Below are 23333 nucleotides of genomic sequence, written 5' to 3'. Positions count from 1 at the left end.
GCACTCTGTGGAATGGAGCATCTTAGCATTCATATTGCACTCAGTGGGATGGAGCATCTTACCATTCACATTGCACTCTGTGGAATGGAGCATCTTAGCATTCATATTGCACTCAGTGGGATGGAGCATCTTAGCATTCACATTGCACTCTGTGGAATGGAGCATCTTAGCATTCACATTGCACTCAGAGGGATGGAGCATCTTACCATTCACATTGCACTCTGTGGAATGGAGCATCTTACCATTCATATTGCACTCAGTGGGATGGAGCATCTTACCATTCACATTGCACTCTGTGGAATGAAGCATCTTAGCATTCTCAATGCACTCAGTGGGATGGAGAATCTTACCATTCACATTGCACTCTGTGGAATGGAGCATCTTAGCATTCAAAATGCACTCTTTGGATGGAGCATCTTAGCCTTCACATTGCACTCTGTGGAATGGAGCATCTTAACATTCACAATGCACTCTTTGGATGGAGCATCTTAGCCTTCACATTGCACTCTGTGGAATGGAGCATCTTAGCATTCATATTGCACTCTGTGGAATGAAGCATCTTACCATTCATATTGCACTCAGTGGGATGGAGCATCTTACCATTCATATTGCACTCTGTGGAATGAAGCATCTTAGCATTCTCAATGCACTCAGTGGGATGGAGAATCTTACCATTTACATTGCACTCTGTGGAATGGAGCATCTTAGCATTCATATTGCACTCTGTGGAATGGAGCATCTTAGCCTTCACATTGCACTCTGTGGGATGGAGCATCTTACCACTCATAATGCACTCTTTGGGATGGGTATCTTAGCATTCACCTTCCACTATTTGGGATGGAGCATCTTAGCCTTCACATTGCACTCTGGGGAATGGAGCATCTGAGCATTCACAATGCACTCAGATTGCATCCTGGGGAATCGAGCAACGAAGGTTTCCTATTGCATTCTGTGGGATTGTACCCTTAAATTTGAGTAATTTAAGCAAATTAGCTAAGTAATATATGCCCAGATTTGAAATAATCAGATCTGAGGATTATTCTAGTGTCATAGTAATCGGATGAGTAGCTCATAAGACATCAGTAGAACAGAACACGCTCACAGTGCGTAGAATCTAAGATGTTGCACCCTTTGGCAAACATGTCAAAAATTGGACGAACACAAACACAGAATAAACAAAAGTAATGTGGAAATCAAATTTATTTCACATATTAACAGAATATATGTACAACATTTATGTACACATAATAAAAATATTGCCACTACTATTCATATATACACATAATTGCTTCTTCAGTCACTGGGTTTACAATGTTTTATTGAGATTACAGAAGAGTGGGACAAACACAAATTGAATAAGAATGTATTGGAATTCATAAGGTTTATTTTACATATCAATAAAAATAAGTATTTATTTTTATTTTAATAATACCTAAAAACAGTGACCTCTACAAAACCATTGTACAAACTCAATGTCAAATAATTGCACCTTATACAGTATGTGATTAAAGATGTACTCCAAAACTCCTATAACTTTATTGGAGACTTTTATGTGAAATATTTGAATGTGGGTAAACATGTGAAATAATTGAGCGTATACCTATGTCAACTTTTTACATATTGGAAAGCACAAACAGACAAAATTCAAACATTAATTCAAATAAGAGGCCCGAATAATTGTCACTATACAGATTTGAAGAAAATAATTAAAATTTGATTTTTAATCAGTATTTTCTCGTATTTCACATACTTGTCACAAGACTTCAATAAAGCAATATGAATGATCTCAAGAGTGAAACTTCAATGTAATCACACCATCAAAAAAAATATACCTGAAAAATGCAAATTGCAATGATAAGCATTAGTAGACTCTTGTTTTGATGTGTTGTTGTTCATCAGGCAAAAAAAATGTTTTAGGGTTTATCTAAATGATAACTGAATATCAATTACTGTTATGAATGTCATAATATTCTGTACATCACAACACTAATTGTAGAAGATAAAACTCATAACAAAGGTGAGTTTGTGGCCAATAATACTGGGATGGGGTGTACATGTACATCCTTATCTTCATTATTGCCATTTTGTAGCCCCCCCCCCTTCCAATCTCTCTGAGCACAAAATGTCAACCCAAAAAGCTCATTATCAACTTTGGCAATCTAAAAACTGACATTAAAAAGTGTAAACAGCGCCTCCACAGTCTAATCAAACAAAACTTTTGTTTACACAAGTGAAAGTAGCATTGTATTTGTTTTCAATTAAAAATAATTCAAAACATTATAGTTAAAAAAACTAATCACAAGTTATAATTTGGACGAGTTATCAGATCTCTGGATGGGGCAAGGTGTTCCACAGAAAATATGAATAAATTTTAAATTCATTGAAAGATTTTTGGGAAAATTATTTTAAATAGTATCTCTTGAATGTTTCATCTTTTTCTACAAAATTTACATTTGTATAGAGGTTTACATAGCTAGCTGATTTGCCGTTCATGATTACTTGTGGCTGTGGCTTAAATTAGAGCATTATTGATCAATTGCAATATTGCATTCACCTGGTCATGTTGTACAATGTACATGATTTGAAACTTTTGTTATCTTCTTGGAAGACTAATTTAGTTAGGTTGGTTCAGTGAAAAGTTCTTGGATTATAAATTTGACCTTGTCAGTTTGTTCATTAAGATCTTCGAGATCTTGGAAAAAAATTTGGCCTGGCCAGTTAATTTCAGTAACAGTTCTTAAAAAATAATTTGGCCTGTGTTCATGGAATATAAATACAAATTTTGCAAAGTTCTTGGAAGGTAAATTTTGGCCTGGTTTGTTCACTGTGACCAGTTCTTGGAATTTGGCATGATCAATCTACTTTAAACGGTTCTTGGAAGGTAAATTTTGGCCTGGTCTGTTCACTGTGACCAGTTCTTGGAATTTGGCATGATCAATCTAGTTTGAACGGTTCTTGGAAGGTAAATTTTGGCCTGGTTTGTTCACTGTGACCAGTTCTTGGAATTTGGCATGATCAATCTAGTTTGAACGGTTCTTGGAAGGTAAATTTTGGCCTGGTTTGTTCACTGTGACCAGTTCTTGGAATTTGGCATGATCAATCTAGTTTGAACGGTTCTTGGAAGGTAAATTTTGGCCTGAACAGTTCATTGCAATCAATCCTTTTATTAAAAAATTGCTGTAGTTGGTTGACTGGGTAAGTATTGGCCTGATGATAAAACAATATAAAAGCAATACTAAACATAGTTTGGAGATACACTAGCCATTAACTCAAAAACACATAATGCACCTGGTAATCAAACTTGTGCCCAATTCCTCTCCATAGGGTAGCACGGACGCTATTAAGCTATTTGGCAACTCCTGATAATAGGATGTACTGTTATACAACATTGCCTTTTCCAAGATGTGGCCATCCATCATCAAGTCCTGACAGGAGAGATGGAGGTCTCGCCATCAACGCACATTCACCAACTTGAGGAAACATCATACAGTGTAATGATTTCAACCTGGCAAACAAAAATGTATCTGTTACTAAACATTCATCAAGTGTAAAATCTTTTTGTGAAGTTATAACATTAACAATTGCAATGACTACATAAGAACAGATGCCACGTTATGTTGCCATCCTGTAGATTAGGCAGGTACCCAATACAATGATGATGTAACACACAAATCATAGGTTAATCCACCAAGGATTAAGGTATGTAACTTTTATAACTATGTCTGGTAATATGCGATAAAGATCTCTTGAAAATGAATATAGTTCTAACCAATAGCGCCACAGAACCAGTGGATGCTTGTTTGGTGTTTGATTACATCAAATAAATTTACTGTAATTATCATCACATCCAGAAACACAAAGCCCACGTATTAATAATTAATTAAGTCTGAGATGAACACAAATCAGTTATTCCACATACTCACTCATTTTAATTTAAATGTAGGTTTCTCTTGATATTTTGTAATCATACAACATTTTGCATAGTATACAAATCACAGGTTTCACATACAATGATGCAGTACACAAATCACAGGTTTCACATACAATGATGTAGTACACAAATCACAGGTTTCACATGCAATGATGCAGGACACAAATCACAGGTTTCACATGCAATGATGTAGTACACAAATCACAGGTTTCACATGCAATGATGCAGGACACAAATCACAGGTTTCACATACAATGATGTAGTACACAAATCACAGGTTTCACATACAATGATGTAGTACACAAATCACAGGTTTCACATGCAATGATGCAGTACACAAATCACAGGTTTCACATGCAATGATGCAGTACACAAATCACAGGTTTCACATGCAATGATGCAGTACACAAATCACAGGTTTCACATACAATGATGTAGTACACAAATCACAGGTTTCACATGCAATGATGCAGTACACAAATCACAGGTTTCACATACAATGATGTAGTACACAAATCACAGGTTTCACATACAATGATGTAGTACACAAATCACAGGTTTCACATACAAAAATGCCATTGTTTAATTTATCTTGTTTATGAATCTTATTTCTGAAACCAGTTCAGAATGCACAAACTCTGTAATTCTATAAAAGGAATATGACGAAATATGGTAAAGAATGGTCAGGCACGATTTATAATCAATAATTATGCAACACACAAAGCATGTGTTCCTTTTCTATCCTTCTTGAGAACACTCACCTTGTAGGATCTTGTTCATCACTAAATACTCTATTATCAAGTGTGATGACATTTTTGTACTTCTTGGTGCCTTTGCTATAGCTCAGAGTTACCTACAAAATTACAAATAGTCAAATTTTGTTGTGATTTAACAGTTTTTGGAAATTGATAATTTAAGAGCATTCATGAAAAATAAATTATGTGTGAGTCACTATATGTCACTTTGGGAAACTGTGAGTCACACTGGGTCTGTGCAAGTCATATTGGGTCACACTGTAGGTTACTGGGTCACACTCTGGGTACACTGGGTCACTGTGGGGTCAACTTGGGTAAGAGTCATTGTGTGTCACACTATGAGTCTCTCAGTCACACTGTAGGTTACCCTGTTCATTGTGGGTCACACTGGGTCACTGTAAGTCACTGCAGGGTTACATTGGGTCACTGAGAGCCACATTGGGTCACAATAGGTCACATGAGGTCACTGCATGTCACTTTGGGTCACACTGGGTCACTGTAAGTCACTGCAGGGTCACATTGGGTCAATGAGTGCCACACTGAGTCACACTTTGGGTCTCACAGGGCTACTGTAGGTCACTGTGGGTCACACAAATGAATCACATTGTTGTAAGGATACCATAATAAATCACCTCTTGCATATAGCAATTCAACGACAAATATTGCATGCTCACCTGTTTGGGTAAATCCAACTTCTTAATTTGCCAAAGAGCCTCAAGGTGAGAATTAAATTCGCTCACTTTGGTCAATTTTTTCTTGAGCAGCACCTCTGTTGAGAAGCAATAACAATGAAAGCGAACAGATGAATATCATATTGTATTCCTCAGTAATTATTCAATATAATCTGATGTTATACTATGAGTATCGAGTATAAATTAAGGGACAACATTGTGCATATAGTAGAGGCTCACAAATCAACAAATATTTACTGACAGCAACCAGTTTTTTTGAAATCTGCTGTTTGGAAATTTACATGGAAGCTAGTAAATTCAAATAACTGTCAAAATTCTGTGCTGTGATTGGTAACAATGAAGTAATAGTTACACGCATGAGTAACGTTTATGTTTCTTGCATTTGAATGGACAGCATATAGTTTTTAGCACTCAAAGTATAGATAGACAAAGGACAGAAGAACAATAATAGTACAGTAGAACATTCACATGTGCGATTCTATCTAACCATAGTTCTTTTTTAACAAATGCACATACCAAACAAAATAAATCTGTAAACAAGATATATTCTCATGTTCACCAATTTAACAGTTGTTTTACAAAGAGGTGTTACTACTCACCAACTATGAATCCTACAGTTACGTCATCCGGAAGACGAATTCTGTTGCACATTGAAGAGAAAGAACCACCACTGTAAAGAAATAATCTCAAATTACAGGATTTTCATCATCAATACTGACTTTATTTAGTAATGGTCAATTCATGTACATATACATTATAAGTAATGGCAAACTTTGGATTAAAGATGAAAGAAATAGATAGAATAACCAATTCATATACAAAAATGTTGCGTTATTTCAGCTAACATTGAAGGTGAGCACTTTTCTGAATTGTTGTGGGTCAGTTCAGACAGGTGTTCCTTTTAGAGAAGGTTTAGTTTAGACAGGTGTTCCGTTTTGAGAAGGTTTAATTTAGACAGACGTTTTGTTTTGAGGGGGTTTAGTTTAGACAGGTGTTTTGTTTAAAGAAGGTTTAGTTTAGACAGGTGTTTTGTTTAAAGAAGGTTTAGTTTAGACAGGTGTTCACTTTACAAAGATTCAGTTCAGATACTGCTTAATTAAAACAGAGGATTTCTCTTCAAAAAATGTGGACAGGTTTACAGTTAAAATGTGGTTCTTCGAGATAAGATTTGCATAGAGAAAATTGTAAACAATATAATATAATATAATAATATGTACCTTGCATATGGACTCATATGCAGAGCCATTGCTCTACTGAGACAGAAACCAGCACCGCCAGTAGCAAACCAAAATGACACTCGTCGCTATAGAGAAATGGTAAGTTAATTATAAGAATGGTGTAGCGCCCTCTTGTGGCAAGTTTAACACAAGTTTCAATACTTTCACTCTAAGTCAAGTTTTAAGCTATTGATAACTCTCCATCTCAATAGTTACCATGCCAACACTCACCATGTTATTTGTCCTATCAACTGCTTCTATAGGATGTGAAAGACTTGGTTTTCCCAGATAAACGTCATCAGTGTGTCTGTACTGTTGTAAAAGTTTAACTAACTGAGCTACATTTAAATAATTATCATCATCAACATGACAAAACCATCTGAAATAAATGAATAAATGCAAATTATTAAATACAAATGTAGTTGTAGAAGTGTACAGACAGAAGTGATGCTGTCTCTCTAGTGAGACCATTTAAATTGTGCCCTCTAGTGGTGTAAAATACCATCAAATCAATTAGCACAGTCTAATTAAATATTTGTTTTCATCCATTTTTTTTCTTCACAGTTCACAAATTAGACCACCTCATATCATATAAAGGACACAACAAAAGAAAACATTTCAAATTACATTTTGATAAGTTTTGGTTGTTTATAAAATTCTCCAGATCATCTGACAGATTCTCCATTTGAAGGTGTTGACCTCATAATAGTGATATGCAATAAACTCTATAGAGACAGTGTACCAGACACAACAAAGGAAATGAAGCACCATTTATTATGAGAAAGAATCTTAGCTTAAAAAGTCACCAATTAATTTATTTATCATTGATAGTGTGAGTGTGTATTAGGGAATATATCAGGGAATATTGAAATTTTGTCCCAGAGTGACTTTTGTAAGTTTAGTTGGTGAATCTAACCTCAGACTACTATAGACAGACTAGCAACACCTATTGTTGTAGGTGTTAATTTGGATTACGTCGATGGGCTGCGTGCCTCGGCAGTCCTTGCTGGTAGTATACACATGTAAACCCGAAGATTCTCAAACTCGCATTTACCTGCTATGTGTGTTTTGGTAATGTCATTCTAATGCCAAACGCATATTATTCGAACTAACCAGAAATTAAATCTGTGTGGTTTGACCTTTCGATCGCCATTGTTTCTGTTCAAGTCGACCAATTTGTGGGTGGGTTAGAGCATTTTTAATATCTCCTACTTTCGTCTATGACATTTATGAATATATAATGAGCAATTTATAGTAGTATTTCTCATTATTTTGAATTTTCCCAGAATATGCGAAAAATTTCTTATAAAGGTAAAATGGTGGTGTTGGCATCGACAAGTGTTCCTTTGTGTGAACGCTTCATAGTTTTTGGACAATGCGTTTGAAAACTTAATATGATCACGTAACGAAGCACTTGAAGTCATTGAATATTCAGTAGGAAATTGATATTTTAATGAAGCATAAATTTTAGCTATCTCTATTCTTGTTTGGTTCATGATCACGGAATTATGGAGAATAAACACAGTAATAACTTGCATATGTTTTGTCACATTTGTGGAGATTGTTTAACCAGAAAAAAATATAACTACGACCCAACTAATACTACTCCCTCTGTACATCTTGCATTATTTCAGCGTTAATTGATGAAATAATAAAGGACATCATATTATTTATTATGTTATAGTTGTGTCAGTTTGAATGTTTATTGGACTAAAAAGTTAAACAACAAAATAAACGTGGCACACATCTGACCAATAGAAAAGCAGCATTACTAGTCTGTCTATAGTAGTCTGAGATCTAACATCAAAGTTTGAACATTTCTGTCGACAATAGATTGAATGTTGTATTAGCAAAACCACCTTTTATCAAAGTTTGAACATTTCTGTCGACAATAGATTGAATGTTGTATTAGCAAAACCACCTTTTATCAAAGTTTGAACATTTCTGTCAACAATAGATTGAATGTTGTATTAGCAAAACCACCTTTTATCAAAGTTTGAACATTTCTGTCGACAATAGATTGAATGTTGTATTAGCAAAACCACCTTTTATCAAAGTTTGAACATTTCTGTTAACAATAGATTGAATGTTGTATTAGCAAAACCACCTTTTATCAAAGTTTGAACATTTCTGTCGACAATAGATTGAATGTTGTATTAGCAAAACCACCTTTTATCAAAGTTTGAACATTTCTGTTGACATTAGATTCTATGTTGTATTAATAAACCTACCTTTTATGTGATTCTAAAAACATGTCATACATAGCAGACATTTTACAACACAAGGCCTGCCTACAAAAAAATAAAGAAAAACAAGTCAGATTTATTGATTAATGAATCTTTGCATTTATGAGATCGCGTAAGTGGTATAAAATCTAGACTCACCTCGTGTGAAGAGAAGAGCAATTAGTATTGATCAAATGGCCATCTGTAATTAGAAATCAAGACAAAAATTAAATTTGCATAAACTTAGCATCATTAGATGATCTTACTACAATATAATCATTAAGAAAAAATACCATTACAGTGAATTGCATGTAGTAATTAATTTTTGTAGTAATTTTTTATTAACACTTACACATTCCCCGGAGGGAATGGTTACAAAAGTTTAAAAAGGAATAAAAGGTTACAAAACAGTAAATAGACAAGCAGCCTGTCGGCTGAGATAGCTCCGCTGTTAGCAATGCACATGGCAATTAAAGAACAGAAGATATCATTAGAAAATGAACAAATCTGAGAGAGGTCCACATGTAGTACCTATATGTATAATATATCAAAGCAATCGGACTTGCGGTTTTCAACAAGAAGTCGAAAATATCACTTTTTACCAAAAATTACAAAAATATTCATCAAAATTAGAGAATTAAAGATATCATTACAAAATGAACAAATCTGAGAGAGGGTCACATGTAGTACCTATATATGTAATATCAAAGCAATTGGACTTGCGGTTTTCAACAAGAAGTCAAAAATATCACTTTTTACCAAAACTTACAAAAATATTCACCAAAATTAGAGAATTAAAGATATCATTACAAAATGAACAAATCTGAGAGAGGGTCACATGTAGTACCTATATATGTAATATCAAAGCAATTGGACTTGTGGTTTTCAACAAGAAGTCGAAAATATCACTTTTTACCAAAAATTACAAAAATATTCACCAAAATTAGAGAATTGAAGATATCATTACAAAATGAACAAATCTGAGAGAGGTCGACATGTAGTACTTATATATGTAATATCAAAGCAATTGGACTTGCGGTTTTCAACAAGAAGTCGAAAATATCACTTTTTACCAAAAATGACAAAAATATTCACCAAAATTAGAGAATTAAAGATATCATTACAAAATGAACAAATCTGAGAGAGGTCCACATGTAGTACCTATATATGTAATATCAAAGCAATTGCACTTGCGGTTTTCAACAAGAAGTCGAAAATATCACTTTTTACTAAAAATGACAAAAATATTCACCAAAATTAGAGAATTGAAGATATCATCATGAAATGAACAAATCTGAGAGAGGTCCACATGTAGTACCTATATATGTAATATCAAAGCAATTGCACTTGCGGTTTTCAACAAGAAGTCGAAAATATCACTTTTTACTAAAAATGACAAAAATATTCACCAAAATTAGAAAATTGAAGATATCAACATGAAATGAACAAATCTAAGAGAGGTCTACCCAAGGTACATATACACCAAGTATCAAAGCATTCAGGCTTGTAGTTTTCAAGAAGAAGTCGAAAAAGTAAAACATTGACACGGACGACGACGACGGACGACGACGACGGACGACGACGGACAATCACTCATATGATAAGCTCCGCTCGACAAAGTCGACAGCGGAGCTAATAAAAAAAGCAAAAAAACAAAACAATCTAAACTAATACATTACAGATAATAGCAAGTATAAAATTAAAGCCGCAAGCGGCGTCACCGGGGCCCAAGCTGATAAGATTCTGTTTCATAATTAATGAGGTCACATGTTAGACAATCAGGTAGCTTGAATTATCAGTAACTTGAGGTCGAAATGAAGTTGGTACCATGTATTTACCTGGTTTGGTTATCGAAATATGGTTTTCAGGATATATAATGAGCCATGTTCTTATGCACAATAATGAGATTACATAATCATATACAGCCATTTCTAATGTCAGTTACATCTTTCATTCAATGTCTTCATAATGACACTAGTTACATGTCCTGCTCTGCGACAGTGTTTCAGATATGACTGCTATGCATATTAATGAGTTTACATCACCATATATGGTCATCTGTTATTTTAATCAAATCTCTTGTTCACTGTTGTCATTATAACACAGGATTCATCTTCCTAACTGCAACAGTGTTTAAGATATAATGGTTATGCATATTAATGAGTTCACATGACCATATATGGTCATCTGTTATTTTAATCAAATCTCTTGTTCACTGTTGTCATAATAACACAGGATTCATCTTCCTAACTGCAACAGTGTTTAAGATATAATGGCTATGCATATTAATGAGTTCACATGACCATATAAGGTCATCTGTTATTTTAATCAAATCTCTTGTTCAACGTTGCCATAATAACACAGGATTCATCACCCTAACTGCGACAGTGTTTGAGTTATAACAGTTATGCATATTAATGAGGTTAGAAGCCCCCACCCCATGGGTGCCCAGCCACGTGGCCTAGCAGTGTGCTATTGGGGCAAAATGATGCATCTGATGACACAAATGCACATACAAAATTTGAAAGAAATCAGACTAATACAAAACATGTAGTTGCATAATGTCTATTTTCACAAAATCCAAGATGGCGGCCAAACCATGTGACTGATCAAAATAATATTATTTTTCTCATATGGAGCTAAGGGCAGGCATGGTAAATATAAAAACATCTAGTAGATTGGTTGAATCGTCTCTGAGAAACAAATACCCAAACTTTTTGTCAATTTTGCTTAAAATCCAAAATGGCGGCCAAACCATGTGACTGATCTGAATTTTTTTTTAGATTTTTGAAAGGGTTTAATACACTGATGCCATGAAGCAAAATTGAAAATAATCCCTCAAGTGTTGCCAGAGTAAAAAACTACTTCCTGTTTAGAAGAAATCCAAAATGGTGGCCAAACCACATGACCAATCGTAAAAAAATGTTCAAACATAAATGGGATTCATATATAGAAGCTAAATACTACATATGAGAGCATTCTACTTGGTGGTTCTGAAGAAGAAGATTTTTAAGTGTTTTTTGCCGTTTTTAGGAAAAACAAAATGGCGGGAAAAGTCACATGACCGCTAAAGTTTTTATTTCTGATATTTATTACACATGAGTAGTACTATATACCATAAAAAAATCTAGACGCCTAGACCCTCAGAAAGTGGTCAAACAGCCACTTCCGGTTTTATTTCAATCCAATATGGCTGCCAAACTAATTGACCAATCAAAATTCTGAAAGCATGTTGCACCAGTTCACATTAGGGACTATCAGTATAGAACATTATCAGACCATTCCGTTCAGCGGTTTTCTCAAACGGCTTGACGAAAAAAGTTACGGAAGAAAGAAAGAAAGAAGAAAGAAGAAAAAACCGGACAATAAGAATAGGGGCCTCGCCCTTCAGGCTTGGGCCCCTAATTATGATACTACGGGGAGTGTTAGGCCACTGTTGTTAGCAAGGATATGAACTGTGTCTTTGGTGACAAATTTTTCAAGTTTTGGATTTTGGTTTTTGCCATTTCGAATAGGACTTGCATGTATACATACACTTATAGCCACCATGCTTGGGATATACATGTACCAGATATGAGAATGATCAATAACAGCACTCCATCTCAAGGGTTATTGATGCACACTAATAATTTGAGCATTGAAAATCTTATACAGCCCTAATTATTTTATAATTGCGTTGAACACTATCAGCAGCAAGGCAGTGTCTTATTGATATTCAAACCCAGTACTCTGTAGCTCAAACTTAATTTAAATTTCATGATGGAATGCCAGAATGCAATCGGGTAAATCTGACGCCAAATACGGGCACTATAGAAAGATAATGAAATAAACCGTGTTCACCACAGAATGTTACTATGGTAACAATGTTAGGTTTCTTATGAGAACATCACCATAGAAATTTGCTTTCTAGTCGGAGCCTGATTATCTCAATATTCCCACCCTCCAAAATATCAATATTTTCCCCTTGCCATGGCATAATATTTTTTCACAAATATTATAAATACACAAACATTTTTTAAAACAAATAATATTAATAATTACTGAATTTGGTTTAAGAATTCACTAGCATAAACAACTTGTTAAGAAATGTGTTACTATATCCCATTCAGATTTTTAAAATATCTACTGAATTAATAGCATCCATCTATAATTAATCTAAATATAGAAGCTGCTAAGGGGACCTAGGATGAAACACATCAGCATATAAATATATCATAGAGTTTGAATTATGTGCACTTAGAAAACAAATTATTTTATGTAAAATTGGCTGAATATTATAATAATTAGTTATCTACACTTTTTGATTAGCTAACAAAGCCACACTGACTAGTTCTCAATAAACTTAAAGGGGAACCGCTCAATCCCATGGATTGCACCAAAGAATCATGGGACACTATTGTTTATGTTGTTTACAATGTTAATCTATCTTTTGTTATCAATTGTTATTTTAATCCAGAAAGTAAATTTGTTGTGGGATTAGGCTTAACTGGAAGGTGCCCCTTTAACTGCTTCTAAAAGTACATTGAAGATCTTATTTGTTACACAACAGAAAGAAAAGCAAAAAAAATAACTTACGTAGTTTTTTATTGTACTCATAATCTTCTTGATCAGTAAATAAGTAGGTCTAGAAATAAAAAAAAACAAAAAAAACATACACTTTGGAGCTTTTTACAATGTGGTTGGATATATCGACCCAAAAAACTGGCTTGGCAATTACTTACTTAATAGGGTCATCCAACAAAATCCACAACAGGCAGATTATAGATCAACAGAGAAGAAAAAGTGAAATTCAATCTTTCAGAACAAGATTTAGATTTACTTAACACCATTTGTTCTCATGAAAAACAAATTGGGAATTAAAATCTGAAAAGCAAACATGTTTTCTATTATTTTTTTTCTAGGTACAAGTATGTAAACAAAGTACATGTAAAGGGTAATCCAACTGAGAAAGAGTTGTCTCACCTGCCCTCAGTGAAGCGTACAAGAAGAGAAACTTTGTGTTTCATATACTAGTAATACTAGTACTTACAACAGAGTCAGTGTGTGTAAATAGACTTGATGGATTCAAAACAAGCAGCCTGTCGGCTGAGATAGCTCCGCTGTTAGCAATGCACATGGCAATTAAAGAACAGAAGATATCATTAGAAAATGAACAAATCTGAGAGAGGTCCACATGTAGTACCTATATATGTAATATCAAAGCAATTGGACTTGCAGTTTTCAACAAGAAGTCGAAAATATCACTTTTTACCAAAAATGACAAAAATATTCACCAAAATTAGAGAATTGAAGATATCATCATGAAATGAACAAATCTGAGAGAGGTCTACCCAAGGTACATATACTCCAAGTATCAAAGCATTCAGGCTTGTAGTTTTCAAGAAAAAGTCGAAAAAGTAAAACATTGACACGGACGACGACGGACGATCACTCATATGATAAGCTCCGCTCGACAAAGTCAACAGCGGAGCTAAAAAAGTAAAGAGTGGAAAATGAAAAATGAAATTTGTTCTAATATTTTGATCATTTGTAGCACAGCATATTTGTCCTGGATTCATAAGGGACTGGTGTGCATGTGTATCCTTAGTGAGTACGCTACACACTCAATGGGAAGGCTGAAGTCATGCACTGAGGCTAGTTCTGTTCTGAGGTATATTCATTCACTATAAATTGATGTGACTTTTAGGAATCTCATAAAGGTCGGCAGGTTTGCTTGCTCAGACCTTAATTGTTATGTCACATGAAATTGATGGTTTCTATGGAAAATGTACACTGCACAAGAATCTGATGGTTTCTGTGGAAAATGTACACTCCACAAGAAATTGATGGTTTCTGTGGAAAATGTACACTTCACAAGAAATTGATGGTTTCTGTGGAAAATGTACACTGCACACATTGAGTATGGTTTTAAATTTATTTGATATTCAACCTCCTAAGATGTCACATAGCATAAAAATCTCAAGGAATGTAGCCCTCAAGGAAAAATCCATTAAAATACCAGGATGCTACTCCTATTTTTAACTATGATGCAATTGCAACTTTCAGAAATCAAACACACTGGAATAACTTCGGAATAAATCTATTAAAAAATCTTTTCCTAATTTTATCTGGTTGACAGGCCCCATCATTATGAAATGTTGTGACAATGCTATGTTTACCACTGCGTCCAAATGAACTCCAAACAATGAATTTATTAATGTACTTCCTAGGTTATTTACAAAATGCATCTAATTGCAGTTAATATAAAGACAAATAATAACTGAATCTATAAATGGTGCAATATGACAACTTTGGATTAGTAGAACTCTTTCAGACTTGAGTTTTGGCCAAGTAACTCAAAATTGGAAGGGCCTAGCTTGAACTAAATTTTGCCCACAAACTAAATTTAATTGTTAATTAGAATAGTTGCTTTATTTACGCTCCATTTTTGTAAATATTAGGTGCTTAATAAACTACAAATTTTTTTATATAATAATGTATAAAGACAGGAAAACCAATGGAATAAGTACATACAGTTGAATGTAGATAGAAGAGGGAGTACTGGATAACTTCATCCTCATTACCCTTCAATGAACCGATAAATTCAGAAAGACTGGAACAAGTTCTAACATGTTTGTGACAGACATACCCCATGCACATTGCTGTGGAATAATTCGCCCCATGGGAAAATACCAAGATTAAAATACACTCTTCTTTTTTTTAGGGGTGATGCAACTTTTAAAAATCAGCACTTGAGTAGCATTTCAGATGTCCTGGAACAGTTTAAGGTTCCATTGTGTACAAAGTACATACCAAATCTGAATGAAAAAATATGTCCATACTGATACTGATACCAGAATGGCAGAAATGCTTGATTTTGATGCATTTTAACATTAAATGCTTGCCATTGGATCATCTAATGTGTGAGTTTTGATGTGATATGTATAATCTTATGCATAATGTGTGTGACTAGAAAATGCGCTATTGAAAGCCAGTGAATATGCAAAATTTATTATAGATCACATTATCTAAATGATAAAACCGTGAATTTAAAACCCACTGAATATGCCTGAAATGCTAAATCAGTGAAATTTAAACCCAGTGAAAATTAGTGATTTTACAATAAGTGAATCCCTGTACACACGGGAAAGACGGTGAAAAATGCTTAACACCATATTCCCTTTAACTGTTAAAGTGTTTTTAAAATAATTTATTCACTTTGCGCTGAAAACTATAGACCAATCATATCGACTACACTGAGTACATTGTTAAAGTTATTGCCAGCTGTAGGCAATGTTACATACATGTATGACATCATTTCATCAATCAGTGGGAAATACGGTTTCACAATGTGATTTATATGTTAAGACAGTTACACCTCTATTCTCTCGACAGCGGAAGAAGCATTCAACCCATCCGTAATTTGAATGTACAGCAATTACAATTGTAACAATGAAATGAAACAGATTATTGCAGAATTAGCCTCCCTAAGCCAGGTGTCAGAAAACAGCATAGCGACGTTTCTAAAGCGGATACATCAGAAAGCTTCCTTTTTTAAAATCGCAGGATTCATCTCTTTAAATGAAAAGCTTCAATAAAAGAAATGAGACAGAGTTTTTGGTAGTGATCAACTAACTGACAACATTTTAACATGAAATGAAAATTCATGAAAATGTTTTTAAAAGATGGGACACTTAAATTATCCAGAGAAAATTAGAATTATTCGTTGTCGTTAAAATTGTGAGTTGAGGTTAACACAGTACCACAGATTCTAATAAGAGAAATATTAACTGAGTTGAATTTTAAAAGATTTGATTTGCCTGTTTTAATTTCTGTTTGTGACAGAAATAACACATTGCATATTTAATTCATATTCTAAAAGTTTTAATCTAATTACAGCATTTAGCTGTCAGAAAAGTAACTAAATAAAACAAAGAGAATATTTAAACTTCTTAATTTGATGTCAAATCCTGTTATGAATTCAATCAATCTGCAATAAGGATCGCATAAAAAAAAAACTTTTCGACACTTGCTCAAACTTTACATCCTCGGAAACTATTGGAAGCAGCATGTATATTTACATTTATAAAACCATTGAAGTACAGTACATGTATCATGAAGGAGGTACAGTATGGACACATGATTTACTGCTGACTGCACTGCCTGGTAACACTGAATGAGTTGGGGAAATCTGCCACGCATTTGCTAAATAGCAATGAAAAAAGATCTTCCAATGGCCTTCATTCATCAATGAGTACAAAGAATGGAATCGCAGATAAGCCTGTCCATTCCAAAAAGAACCAAATTACATTCACAAGTGCACAATACAACAAAGCATTTTAAAGAGCATTTTCTTTTTTTTTACCATGTGTTGATTTCCAATTTTCATTTTGAAGGTTATTCAGTTTAGTAATCTAGTTTTATGTTCCATTTATCGATGCATATTCACTTTATCACCTTTTGCTTATCGTATCCAACACTTTTAATAATAGAATAGTAGTAGAAATAGGCATGTAGGGACAACAAACAACTACATACTGAACCTAATGAATGGTAACTTTCTGGAGCAATGTTATAGTACAAATCAGAGAAAATTGTTGGTCATCATAGCAGCAGGAAGATCAGTGATACACACTGACATAGAAGAAACACCCATTAGTTTATTAGACTAGATTACTTAATAACCAGTATGGAGTGACTGAAACTCTTTGAAAGCCAGGACATTTAAACCTTTATTCACAAAGTCATTATAAATAAATCTCCATAAACCTTAACAGTTTAGTTACTGGACCGGAACTTCCAAGAAGATTCCCACAATTTGTGGTCCTTTATTCATCAGGACCATCAAATAGAAGAGCAAGGTCAACAGCAGCAGATACAATTATCTTGTTATATGGATTCTAAGGACAATCTGAACAATATTAAGTAAAATAAGTTTCTTAACTATGAGTAGAAGGAGATGAGTACAGGTTTTTTGGCGTAAATGATTTGTCACCATTATACGGTACCAGTACTTTCAAAAGATTGAAATATGTGGGATTGGTCATATATCCCTGTAACACTTCACCATGTACGATTGGTCACACAGTCCGGTACAACATCATGTGGGATTGGTCACACAACCCAGTAGCACTTCACCATGTGGGATCGGTCACACAACCCAGTACCACTTCCCCATGTGGGATTTGCCATACAACCCTGTAACACTTCACCATGTATGATCGGTCACACAACCCAGTACCACTTCACCATGTGGGATTTGCCATACAACCCTGTAACACTTCACCATGTACGATTGGTCACACAGCCCGGTACAACATCATGTGGGATTGGTCACACAACCCAGTACCACTTCCCCATGTGGGATTGGCCACACAACCCAGTACCACTTCACCATGTACGATTGGTCACACAGCCCGGTACAACATCATGTGGGATTGGTCACACAACCCAGTACCACTTCACCATGTGGGATTGGCCACACAACCCTGTAACACTTCCCCATGTGGGATTTGCCATACAACCCTGTAACACTTCACCATGTACGATTGGTCACACAGCCCGGTACAACATCATGTACGATTGGTCACACAACCCAGTACCACTTCACCATGTGGGATCGGTCACACAACCCAGTACCACTTCCCCATGTGGGATTGGCCACACAACCCTGTAACACTTCCCCATGTGGGATTTGCCATACAACCCTGTAACACTTCACCATGTACGATTGGTCACACAGCCCGGTACAACATCATGTACGATTGGTCACACAACCCAGTACCACTTCACCATGTGGGATCGGTCACACAACCCAGTACCACTTCACCATGTGGGATTGGCCACACAACCCTGTAACACTTCCCCATGTGGGATTTGCCATACAACCCTGTAACACTTCACCATGTACGATTGGTCACACAGCCCGGTACAACATCATGTACGATTGGTCACACAACCCAGTACCACTTCACCATGTAGGATCGGTCACACAACCCAGTACCACTTCCCCATGTGGGATTGGCCACACAACCCTGTAACACTTCACCATGTGGGATTTGCCATACAACCCTGTAACACTTCACCATGTACGATTGGTCACACAGCCCGGTACAACATCATGTACGATTGGTCACACAACCCAGTACCACTTCACCATGTGGGATCGGTCACACAACCCAGTACCACTTCCCCATGTGGGATTGGCCACACAACCCTGTAACACTTCCCCATGTGGGATTTGCCATACAACCCTGTAACACTTCACCATGTACGATTGGTCACACAGCCCGGTACAACATCATGTGGGATTGGTCACACAACCCAGTACCACTTCACCATGTGGGATTTGCCATACAACCCTGTAACACTTCACCATGTGGGATTTGCCATACAACCCTGTAACACTTCACCATGTACGATTGGTCACACAGCCCGGTACAACATCATGTGGGATTGGTCACACAACCCAGTACCACTTCACCATGTGGGATCGGTCACACAACCCAGTACCACTTCCCCATGTGGGATTGGTCACACAGCCCGGTACAACATCATGTGGGATTGGTCACACAACCCAGTACCACTTCCCCATGTGGGATTGGTCACACAGCCCGGTACAACATCATGTGGGATCGGTCACACAACCCAGTACCACTTCCCCATGTGGGATCGGTCACACAACCCAGTACCACTTCACCATGTGGGATTTGCCATACAACCCTGTAACACTTCACCATGTACGATTGGTCACACAGCCCGGTACAACATCATGTGGGATTGGTCACACAACCCAGTACCACTTCACCATGTGGGATTTGCCATACAACCCTGTAACACTTCACCATGTACGATGGGTCACACAGCCCGGTACAACATCATGTGGGATTGGTCACACAACCCAGTAACACTTCACCATGTGGGATCGGTCACACAACCCAGTACCACTTCACCATGTGGGATTTGCCATACAACCCTGCACCACATCATCATGTGGGATTGGTCACAAAACCATGTAGGATTGACCACACAACCCTGCACCTATTCACCAACAATTCAACCTACGGCAGCACCACTGCATACTTTTATTTGTAAACACTGTCTTCACATCACGCAAGACAACATCGTATCAAAATGTATTGAAATTTCATAAAAATGAAAACATATCAACTCCTAATTACAATGGCAATATTATATATAATGGTTTAATGGTTCGATTGAAAAATCGAATTGCATCACAGTAAATTCACACAAATTGCTCTACTTTACGTTAACAGGTATGGTGTGTTCTCTCACAAAGAACATCTCAGGTAATTATGCACACCTTACCAAGCAAACAAGTATTGACAGCTGATATTTACATTGTCAGTTCCAAATACACACATCAATCACTTTACCCAGAAGTACAAAATAAGCGGAAAAAGTAGAAAACCAAAGAGGTAACGCAACATATCCTGAACTGGAATCCGTTGTTGCATAATTATCTCAAACAGTCTATTACATAATATGAATCCAATCAGAAGGTAGATTTTGTTGAATAAAAGAATGTATCCCAAAGCACAAAGCTCACTCAGCAGTCTATACTATCAATGCTCCCACTCAATTCACTCATGTACGACTAATGAACCAGGACAAGACCACCAATCACAATGGCCATTCAATGGGGCAGACCATTGTCATTGTGGAGGGGGGGGGGTTATGGGGGAATTTATGTACGTGTTACACAAGTATTACCATATATGCTCTGACAGAAGCTCAAGTAAACCAAAGCTTGCATTTATTCAATAACTGTATGCTGGCTCATAAAAATACAACTTATTTTGACCATTTATGTATGGGATGAATTAACTATTGATATAGCAAATACGGCGAAGACCCGGATTTCATACTTTAAACCTGATAGTTTCATTAATTCTCAGATTTTCCAATAAAATATAATAATAATAATATGTTTTATTACAAATGAAATTACAAAAAAAAAATCATTTTTGAAAAAAATTATATTACCGGTACAACACATTGCATAAGGTATCAGATAGGCATTTTTAATAATAGGCTGACATGTGACCAACAGAAGACATACCGGTAAATAAAGCACACTTACACATACCTAGTTTGTTTATTTTGTTGTTGTGAAATCTGTGATTAACTGTTACTACAAAATCAACCTGCATGTTTGCCACATTTTTCTCAAAGACCTGTAGAAGGTTACTATATTAATTAAATTAACAAGGAGAATTAGCTTGTGGAAAAATACACATAAGTATACAAAATTTTGGCGGGAAACTCCTTGGCAACACGATTATACATATTCATTCACTCTGACAGAACTAGTTCTATATGCAGGTAGAAACATAATCCCCCTCCTATACAATGTATGTAGCTCACTGGATCAAATAATCAAGCTGTAATTGATTGTGTACTCTCAAAAAAAAACATATCATCTTTCGGGCTAAAAACCCACTAAACAGTCAGCTATTATTCTATCAAGGGCACGACACAAGGGCCACTCAATCATGCTTTGGGCACTTATCCAGGTTGATTAGTTACATTTATAAACAACATGGTGCGTGAGAAAATATTTACAATCGTGTTAGATTAATTTTGATTTGGTATAACAATATAGTTGTGTGAGGTATCAGAACATAAGCACCGACATCCATCACAACACAGCAATACGGTAAGATCAGTTTCAGCCTAGTTTTCAGATGTGTACGTCACGTTAAACTACTGGACTGTGACAACTGAGTAATAAAATTCACATCTTTCAAACTATTTGCAGTAGCTATGATTTAGAGCGTCATCAATACAATTTAGTACATGTATGAGGTCTGATGGAATTACAACTCTAACAGGCAGTATCTTTGCCATTTAATGATTGCTTTTCTTAATCCTTAAAGTGAATTTTTTTTGGCATATGGATGTCAGATTATTCACCTGTGTTCTGAAGTATTACACCTGTTCCATGCCTTGGATTGCCATCAGCTTTAATTTGGGACCCAGAACTAAGCTAGGAAAACTGTGCACATTCACAGCTATGGAATGGCCAGTTGATAACAAACCAACAAAATTAATGACTACAAACCAAGGAAGAAAACAGACGCAGGAATTTCATTCAAGCAGGGGTCACCGCTACTATCAAGTAATCAAGATTAAAGTACATGTCCTTCCCACATACATGTATAGTATATAAGTAGTCACTGCGACATATCTTTGTATGCTAATGTCTGATGTTCGTCAATGGAACACTGCAACGAACAAACAAGTCACGCTGAATGCATATTTGTTTGTGTTGTGGATCTGGTAGAGTATAATAAGGTCCACAATTTGTAAATAACACTATTAAATATTGTGAAATAATCTGTGGCCAACACAGACTGACAGAAACAAACCTGGCAAATGTAAGATAGTCATTAGCAAATTATGGGGGAGGGGGGCCATGAGGGCATGGGAACATTGTGTTTTTTCCTACACCTGCACGCTACCGGTATATAGGCATGACATTCCTCTGAACCAATGAACTGAAACAGCATACATGTACATGTTTCCTACTGACATTTTTCCACTGTCAAATGTTCAATCAATGACAATGGAGGAAAAGTCCTTGCACAAGCATGTACTTGGAAGAAATCATAGTACTAAAATATACTGTAAAATGACTAATTTTCACTGGGTTTAAATTTCGCTGATTTAAAATTTCAGGCATATTCAGTGGGGATTTAAATTCACGGTGTTATCATTTAGATAATGTGTTCTATGCTAAATTTTACATATTCACTGGGTTTTAATTTAGTGCATTTTCCAGTCAGCGAAATAAGCAAAATTAAAACCCAGTGAATAATTAACCCTTTTACAGTACATTGGTTCTTCAGTGGAAATGGTCAATCATAGTTATTTCAATCCAAACCTTGATTAGCTATTTCAATCCAAACCTTGTTGATCTCTCCTGTTTCTCTGTCCAAATGATCAAGACAAATTTCACTCAGAAACCTATTTTAAATACAATGAATGTTACTCCAGATTTTTTGTTCATATTGTAAGTCTTGTAATCGACTCATGTTCAACTGTGACCCTACACACAGTAACTTTTACCACAGATATTTCAAGATTGGGACTTGTGTGACAATGTGACAATCACAATGTCATTATGTCATACATACATGTATGCTATCTTGGTGTCAACTTGGGTCGGTCAAGCAACTATGGACTTTTAACCAGCATTACGACTAACAGTTGGACAATGAGAAACAATTGGCAGCTCATGAGATGATAAATGCGACTATAGCCACACATACAGGGCTTATATTGCACAAATAAGACTGTATTTCTATGTACAAGTTACAGCTAATGAGATTCCTGTACACAGTGCAAAAGGTTATGAAAACAAATACAAGTTATCTAATCTCTAACCAGGATACCAGGGAGTAACTAAACCAAACCATGCTGCTAATTATGTCCTAGTTTGGCTTTACACCAAGCATTTTATAGGAATGTAAACAGCAACTTGTCAAAGAGAGAATTGATTGATTGATTTT

At 35.6% G+C, this 23333-nt stretch overlaps 1 protein-coding gene across 1 annotated transcript in view; it reads right to left on the bottom strand.

Moving 5' to 3' along the window:
• Nucleotides 1-1182: 1182 nt before the first annotated feature.
• LOC100653401 (fringe) overlaps nt 1183-23333 on the bottom strand; it is a 36014-nt gene continuing 13863 nt past the window's right edge. The window contains exons 2-10 of the mRNA XM_006825333.3: nt 13396-13444; nt 8980-9022; nt 8827-8886; nt 6827-6974; nt 6596-6681; nt 5978-6048; nt 5361-5455; nt 4693-4784; nt 1183-3505 (exon numbers count right to left, since the gene is read on the bottom strand). Of these exons, the coding sequence (XP_006825396.1) occupies nt 3379-3505; nt 4693-4784; nt 5361-5455; nt 5978-6048; nt 6596-6681; nt 6827-6974; nt 8827-8886; nt 8980-9022; nt 13396-13444 (771 nt within the window). The 3' untranslated portion in view covers nt 1183-3378. The remainder of the gene's footprint in view (nt 3506-4692; nt 4785-5360; nt 5456-5977; nt 6049-6595; nt 6682-6826; nt 6975-8826; nt 8887-8979; nt 9023-13395; nt 13445-23333) is intronic.

The sequence above is a fragment of the Saccoglossus kowalevskii genome, chromosome 8 (assembly GCF_978046115.1).
Source record: "Saccoglossus kowalevskii chromosome 8, keSacKowa6.1, whole genome shotgun sequence".
Lineage (NCBI taxonomy): Eukaryota > Metazoa > Hemichordata > Enteropneusta > Harrimaniidae > Saccoglossus > Saccoglossus kowalevskii.
Note: the sequence above shows the minus strand (reverse complement) of the source record. Positions and strands in the feature narration are given on the sequence as shown.